Source organism: Cydia amplana, chromosome 20 (genome assembly GCF_948474715.1).
Source record: "Cydia amplana chromosome 20, ilCydAmpl1.1, whole genome shotgun sequence".
Taxonomy (NCBI): Eukaryota; Metazoa; Arthropoda; class Insecta; order Lepidoptera; family Tortricidae; genus Cydia; species Cydia amplana.
In genome coordinates, this window is record NC_086088.1 from 5352935 (window position 1) to 5361358 (window position 8424).

Here is an 8424-nt window from a genome sequence, read left to right on the forward strand (position 1 = left end):
TTCTAGTGCTTCACAGAACCTACCCATTTATTGAGACTTTGCCCACGTTTCATTTACGTTTAACCCTTTACAGACAGTTTGATGTAACTTTTATAATAATAGTTGGTCAAACCAAATTGTCAGTTTTTCTTTTGGGTGCTAGTACTAGTGTAGGACAAAGATAGTATGATTATCTCCGTCTATGTTTGAAATGAGACAGTCCTTTGACAAACTATAGCTGTTTTGTTCTCTTAGACTCTTTGTTTTTGCTTGCCATGCAAAAATGCACCTAATATAAATGCCCCCAAGATTGAATACAGCCTATAAAATTCGGAATTATTTAGTTAGCTTTGTTGAAGTACTCCTTGCTTTCCTTCGGGCTCGGTTTGATTGTGTCAGAGTTCGTGTCTGGGTTCCAGTTAGCTGGGCACACTAAAAAAAGAATTAAGATGGATTTTAAACTATTGTCAGTAACACGAACATTAAGAGCCCATCAACATGCACACTAGCGCCACTACTAAATAATCGTGATTATTTAAATTTAACGACAGGTATTTAAAAAACCGGCCAAGTGCGAGTCGGACTCGCGCACTTAGGGTTCCGCACCATCAACAAAAAACAAGCAAAAAAACGGTCACCCATCCAAGTACTGACCCCGCCCGACGTTGCTTAACTTCGGTCAAAAATCACGTTTGTTGTATGGGAGCCCCACTTAAATCTTTATTTTATTCAGTTTTTAGTATTTGTTGTTATAGCGGCAACAGAAATACATCATCTGTGAAAATTTCAACTATCTAGCTATCACGGTTCGTGAGATACAGCCTGGTGACAGACGGACGGACGGACGGACGGACAGCGGAGTCTTAGTAATAGGGTCCCGTTTTACCCTTTGGGTACGGAACCCTAAAAAGGGGGCCGCTACGTACTGTATTTTGTATTTTAAGTACCTTTTGACTGCTTCAAACTAGTTTTTATGTTGCTGGTTTCGTCAATCTATGCGTCAAGTGGCGCTAGTGTGCACGTTGATGGGCTCTTAAGCATAATTCGCTTATCGCTTGCTTACTGCACGTGTGCTGCACAATTTAGTACGTGTACCGCAAGTGTTGTACAGTCAGCATCAATGGGGTATTCCCTACGCAGAGTATTGCGCACAGACAAGACATCCTCCAGACTGAGCATAGTAGCGCTACCCCCTCTGCTACAAATATACGGTAGTTTTACTCCATTTTCGAGTCAGTGTCTTTGTGTGACGTCCGTGTCTCTGAACGGACCAATCACGGCACGGGACTCGCTCACCTCGTCCCCCGCACCCCAGTATTTTACCAGCATCGGTTTCATGAAATAATTGCTCTAAACTCCGTCTAGAGGCAGGCGTGTCTCACTCCGCGATTTCGTCGCTTTGCTACAGGTAACTAAAAGTACATCCGTTCCGCCCCAATTTTGGGGAAAGCCATAAGCCACGCGTGGCGCTGTCGCCACCTAGCGGCCATATCTGTGCTGATCGTAACAGACACGTTTTGTTAGAGAGTGAGTCTTCTGTACTTAGTACTATTATTTATTCTGTGCTAGAGGATAGAACCTAGTCTATGGTATTGCGTAGCATTTACGCATAACTCTGCGTAGGGGGCGCTACTAACACAGACTGTACACAAACCGCTTTGACGCATCTTCGTTTCATGCCTACAATACGGCCACATCTCAAAATTTATGATTATTGGAGATTCACTCTTGTTAAAAAGTTAAGTTTACTTTGAAAATGTTGGTGCCCAAGTGGCCGTATTGCAGGCATCTGGCGACAGAACATTGCAATACTCCCTATAGCACAGAATAAATAATAGTACTAAGTACAGAAGACTCACTCTCTAATAAAACGCGTCTGTTACGATCAGTACAGATATGGCCGCTAGGTGGCGACAGCGCCACGCGCGGCTTATGGCTTTCCCCAAAATTGGGGCGAAACGGATGTACTTTTAGCTACCTGTAGCAAAGCGACGAAATCGCGGAGTGAGCCACGCCTGCCTATAGGTAGTAGCGGATGAAAAAACGCGCCAAATGTATCTACCACCCAGGATAACTTTCCAAATAGAGATAGGTAAATCTCTACAGTTCGCGTTCAAAAGTCTCAGTTGCAGTATAATCTATAATTGTTCTACATAGAAAGATACCTACATCTCTTTTTGCTAAGCTATTTGAGAATGGGACATACTTCTGATGCTGACTGTACCATACCTATTCCGTGTTTATCAGAGAATTGAAAGGCCTTGACCGACTAAGTAATTGGATATATGACGGAGGATACCGTTCCTGTCGATCACGAACAGTACTCGGTATACCGTACCTTCTCCGTGTTTGTCGGAGAACTGGAAGGCCTTCACCAGCCGCAGTGTTTCTTCGACGGAGCGTCCGACTGGCAAGTCGTTAATGGACATGTGACTGAGAATACCGTTCCTGTCGATCACGAACAGTACTCGGTATACCGTACCTTCTCCGTGTTTGTCGGAGAACTGGAAGGCTTTCACCAGCCGCAGTGTTTCTTCGACGGAGCGGCCGACTGGCAAGTCGTTGATGGACATGTGACGGAGGATACCGTTCCTGTCGATCACGAACAGTACTCGGTATACCGTACCTTCTCCGTGTTTGTCGGAGAACTGGAAGGCCTTCACCAGCCGCAGTGTTTCGTCGACGGAGCGTCCGACTGGCAAGTCATTGATGGACATGTGACTGAGAATACCGTTCCTGTCGATCACGAACAGTACTCGGTATACCGTACCTTCTCCGTGTTTGTCGGAGAACTGGAAGGCCTTCACCAGCCGCAGTGTTTCGTCGACAGAGCGTCCGACTGGCAAGTCATTGATGGACATGTGACTGAGAATACCGTTCCTGTCGATCACGAACAGTACTCGGTATACCGTACCTTCTCCGTGTTTGTCGGAGAACTGGAAGGCCTTCACCAGCCGCAGTGTTTCTTCGACGGAGCGACCGACTGGCAAGTCGTTGATGGACATGTGACGGAGGATACCGTTCCTGTCGATCACGAAGAGGCCTGGAAATGTCAACGGATGTGTCTTAGTTTCCAATATAATAGTTGGCGTGGATATTTTTTCGGAAATTGCTCAAAAATAAAGTCTTAAGCCTTTTAAATCTTTTTCCAGGCCGTAATACTTTATTCGCAATACTCAACTCTATTGACAGCTATTAAAGTTCAAATTTCAACAAATATTTTTTTATTACATGCAGTAAGGGGTTAAGATTGAAAATTCTATTAAAACATGTGCTCGATAAATCGTACTTTGCTTGGAAAATTATTAAATTATAAGTATTTTAATATCTCACATACTACAATTAGGTTTGATATAAATCATTTAGTTCGACGTAAACAATATAATGGAGGAGACAGTAAGAGTTACATAAAAAATATAGATATATATACATAGTATATACCTATATTTCTTGAGGGATCTTCACTCTGCAGTATAATTTTCAGTAGAGGATTCCTGGTCCGTCTTCGCATTCAAAAGCTTTGATACGTCGTCTCGTACCTCTGACTCTTATGGAGATAGCTCTTATCACAGAAATTTGGACTCTAATTTTCAGCCAGAAAATTATTTGTGAATATGCCTTTCCCCATTGTCAACTGTAGGTATGGTGCGGGAATGAGAAGACGGATTTTGAGTCGAATATTGCCAAAAATGCAAGCGAAACGGTATACGTGTGCGCTTCGTGAAGGTGCAATGGCGACTAGAGGTCAAACGGTGCACACATGCATACCAATTCCTTCACATTCGCTTTATTATAAAAAAAAAACTGTTTCCTTAACTAGGTGCACAGATGGCGTTACAGGTAAGTAATATTAGGATATTTATCTTATATTTTTACATAATATATATGTGTATTTATTTATGCATGTATAAACTATTATTATTTTTGGTAGATTTTTAGTATGTAAATGTTTTTAGGAACGTTCTTAGCGAGCATTATCCCACACAGGGTGCGTATGAGTTTCTAGCGTTAACACCCATTATAATTTGATTGACTTCTCTGTGCTTTTGTTACAAAATGGAAATTTAATCTGACGTGATTAGGTGAGGAAGAGTGTCTTACCACGCAGCGCGAAACCGCCGTCCAACAGAACATCATAGTCCTGGGACATCTTCTTATTGTAGTCGGCCAGGAGAGGAATGTCTAGTTTACCCAAACCGCCGTCCTGAAACACCAAATGTTAGGTCACTTAGCGCCACTTGCACCATTTCACTAACCCGGGTTTAACTGGTTAAATCAGGAGTTACCATGGTTACCAGTACAATTTGATATTAGGTTAACGGTTTAACCGCTTAACCCTGGATTAGTGGGATGGTGCTAGTGGGCCTTAGTGTGAGCACAGAATAAATAATAGTACTAGGTAGTAGGTACAGAAGATTCACTCTCTAACAAAACGCGTTTATTACGACAGTTACGACCGCTAGGTGGCGCAAGCGCGAGCAGGCGTCCGTTCCGTAGCGTTGCGCGGCAACTACTATGGCTAGACACCAAAATTTGTGAGCGCTGCGTGTACTGGTAGCGACGCGACGAAATCGCGGAGTGAGCCACGCCTGGTGTGAGTTCTTAGTCTCAGTTTAATTAGTCAATTCAAAGCAAAATCACACCTTTTTCAACAAAATTGGGGAAACAAAATGAGGATTAAAAAGCTCTTTGTTTATCTGTAAGGGTGTACCGGGTGTACGGCTACCACTCAGTTTGACACTGACATATTCCCTAGCATATGCGTAACTTACTTTCTACACATCTTACTTGTATTCGCTAAGTTACACAGACGCAGGCAGTCATCGTAAGGCTTATTCTTGTAATATTTTGGTTTTATGATTTAATAATCACGACAATAAAATTTTAAAACACTAAACATGAGAAAACACTACCTTCCTGGGCGTATTGATCCAGGCAAGATGGCTGAACTCCGAGTCTGTGGACACTCCGAGGACCTGGCAGCCGATGTTGGCGAAATCTTTTGATCGGTCACTGAACGCGATCAGTTCCGTGGGGCAGACAAATGTGCTGGAAATGTAGGAAAGAATGTGAAATTAGTTTTGATTGCAGGAAGCATTTATATGGCACAACATGAACACTGTGGGATTGAAATATTTAATGGTTTATTATAATTATTACTTATACTTGAATAATGAGTGTGATGATGAGTAAAGTTTAAAAAAATATTTTGAAATAAAGAAAAAGAAAGTTATTATTTTTTGTTATTAGGTATCATAATTAGCACAATTACATTTTTAGCAGAGAAAGCTTAAAACAATCATTAATACACGGGAAAAGTATTGATAATTGAATTTATAAAATATAGAAACTCACTGGCTGTTATTTAATTTTGCCGCCAATAATTCCATCTCTGGTCATAATTGACATCTTTAGGAGTTCTCTGCCACTAAATTATTGTTTATTATCATTATATGTCTAACAAATCCAATCAACTAAACTAGATACTTACAAATCCAACGGGTAGAAGAGTAGGACAATATATTTCCCGCTAAAGTCGGCCAGCTTGAGGTTATTGAACTCTCCGTTGACCACAGCTGTTGCTGCAAAGTCAGGAGCGGGCTTCTGAACCTTCGGGGTACAGGCAACACTGGCTGGAAAACAAATTACACTGTAAATATAGTGACAAAAGGGGTTATTCATAAAACTTAGCATACCGTAATTACAATTTCAATTTGATAAGTCGAGAAATACTTCTGGGTGCAACCTCAAGGCAGTTAACACTTATAATTTTTACAACTACCGTAACTAGGAAAAAATTATGATTTAAGTGACTTATGAGGGTATTTAGATTTACAAATTCACCATAAGATACTTACATGAGTAAAACTTACAAGTGTGACAAGTTTAACATTTATGTCTCTGTTTGACCCAATGATTGACTGGTAGAGAATGCCTTTTGGCATTAAGTCCGCCATTTGTACAGTTTTCTTTCTTTGTGCAAAAAAGTTTATATAAATAAATAAGTGTGAATCTGGCCTAATGCTCTTTCTATATTATACTCAACGTAATTTGAAAAATACTTACTTATTTTACTGGAACTTGAATTGAATTTGAATTTGGACCATAGTTGTAAGTTGTGGACTGAAGTAACCTGATTTTACAGTACCCGTTAAATTTTGTCCTTCATTTAACAAACCACAATATCACTGAATAATCTAAGGATTTTAATTTATTTTTCCGGCGTCGACAATGTAGGTTACGACAGCCCTAAAACCCTAAGCTATACGTTTTGCGACGTTCTCAATTACAATTTATAAGTACCTACAGGTTATGCAACAAAACAACGACAAATTTCCTAATTCACGTACTAGAATAATTTCAAGTACTTACTTGTGGAAAGATTCACTTTCTTTACTGTAGAAAGTGCTGGTAAAAGCACCTAAAATCAGAGAAACAGGGATTATTATCGTATTACGCCGCCCAGTAATGTATGTATGTATTATGTTATGCAGCAATTTGATAAATTTAATGGTGATTTGATCATCTTACCCTTTTGCTGAACTGTTTGGCTAGGAAAGACATTTTATTTATCTCTTAAGAATAAAATTACACTTTCTACAGTGATTTCCGGCTTTTCTTTTGGAAAATTGCCAGTCAGTTTCACTTTAATGCGGTTTTGAATGACAGTGACACTGACACACTGACTGACAGTGACGTCAGTGACAGTGACAAGAGACGTTTGAATGACATTGACAGTTTTTAGGTTGCAAGGTAAGCAAATTTAAAAACCGCTGATGGTTGCTTCCAGCTCAAGCTTTATTGGAGGATTTGGAGGGATCAACGCGATTCTGGAAGGAAAAAGTAGAATAAAGAATTTGGGAGAAGGTTCATCTCCTGCTTTATCTCTTTCTGCAGGACAATTTTCTTAAAATGTGTCATGGCTTTAAGAATATTTGTATAAAAGTGTCAATATTTCGATAAAATAGTCTGTACTTGTAATCGAATCACCATAAATTTAATGATTATTTGATGATTTCATAAATGATATTTTCTCCTTAAAAAGGGGAATGTGTTTTAGTATGGCACACGGATTTAGAGTTAATAAACTGGATCGAGTACATTGACCAAAAAGTGTGTCCACATGAGAAGTCAAACTAGAGCCCTGCATCTCGTTCTAATTAGGGTGACCATAAGACATCTGTATGTGGGATATTAGGATAACATGGAATATATCAGTAGGGTGTGTCATTTTCTAAATAAAGTGAAATTTTAAGTGGTCAGGTTTTTTTTCATTTGTAGTCGGCCTCTTTCGCACTCACTCATGGTATGTTCATAAAGGTAGGCTACCCTTTTGTCCACTTCAGTTTTTTTTAAGTATAAGCGTCATTGAAGATATGTTTAGCAAATATGACGTTTTTTTAAAGTTGGTGCCTTTTTTCTATTGACGGAAATGTGTCCTACCTATAAAGAATCGATGTCATATATAAACAGTTTAACACACCTAACAAAATATTATGTATAAATGAGAGTCTGTAATGTTTAAGGAGTTAAGCACTTTGGTTTTAAATTTTGGCAATTGAAGGGATGTTTACAAAAACAACATACCTGACTACACTGACACCTGAAACGATTAACAATGTATGTTCTTAAAAAAGTGTCAACCGGTCTAAGCAGTTATGTTGTTTTTGTAAACATCCCTTCAATTGTTCTACAACAAATCTTAAATTAAACATGCCGTATTAAAGACATAAGGTACCTATTATGTTAAACTTACTTTTACATTACCTACGTTAATAATAACTAATAAGAATTCTGTGAGACCGATTCAAAACGTGCCGACATCATAGTCACCCTAATGAGTTTGACAATGTTGTCTTGTATTTTTATAGTAAAATGTAATAATTGTGGCTTTCTTGTGAAACAATATTCCACAATTAGCAATTATTTCACTCCAACAACCTTTAACACAACATTTCTTCACAATTTTTAAGAAATTTCGCATTCACGTGTTTTGAAGAAATGTCATCAAGTTGGGGATACCAATTAATATTTAAAGTTACTACAACTTCTACCATGCTAAAATTTAGTTTTTTTTTTGCTGTGTATGCGCTTGGTTTAATCAGTTAATAATATTGGCATCATAATTATTTACAAATTACTTAAAAGATATCAGAACTGTAGTCTGAATATAGCACTAAAATTGTATAAGAAGGTAATTAAATTCAGTAGTTTATTGATATAATTTCTACCATAATGGTATCTTTTTAACATTGGCAACATGTGCGAGTGAGACACAGGGCTCGGGTTTTTCTATCTCAAGTGGACCGTTTTCTCTAGTCTGGTACGAACAACTTTCTGTCTCGGTGATAAGGTTCAAATTAGTATGGCAAAAAAAGTGACAACTCGCTCCAGTTTAAAAAATATAACTTCATGGTATGGCAATACCAAAACTCGAGACTGTTT

At 38.9% G+C, this 8424-nt stretch overlaps 1 protein-coding gene across 1 annotated transcript; it reads right to left on the bottom strand.

The window, feature by feature from the left end:
- Nucleotides 1-249: 249 nt before the first annotated feature.
- On the bottom strand, nucleotides 250-6630 carry LOC134657578 (peroxiredoxin-2-like). The gene is made up of 7 exons (XM_063513155.1): nucleotides 6511-6630; nucleotides 6352-6400; nucleotides 5471-5612; nucleotides 4893-5028; nucleotides 4081-4183; nucleotides 2894-3022; nucleotides 250-411 (listed from the first exon to the last, which is right to left on the bottom strand). The coding sequence occupies exons 1-7, from the start codon at nucleotides 6541-6543 to the stop codon at nucleotides 320-322; spliced, it is 684 nt and encodes a 227-aa protein (XP_063369225.1). The 5' UTR covers nucleotides 6544-6630; the 3' UTR covers nucleotides 250-319.
- Nucleotides 6631-8424: the final 1794 nt, after the last annotated feature.

Bases quoted from the DNA above. Each gene is read 5' to 3' on its own strand.
- LOC134657578 (XM_063513155.1), bottom strand. From the start codon at position 6,543: ATGTCTTTCCTAGCCAAACAGTTCAGCAAAAGG. The intron at 5,613-6,351 runs GTAAGTACTTGA...TTTGTTTTCCAG, and splicing joins GAAAGTGAATCTTTCCACAA to CCAGTGTTGCCTGTACCCCG. The intron at 5,029-5,470 runs GTAAGTATCTAG...CTACATTTCCAG, and splicing joins CTCTTCTACCCGTTGGATTT to CACATTTGTCTGCCCCACGG.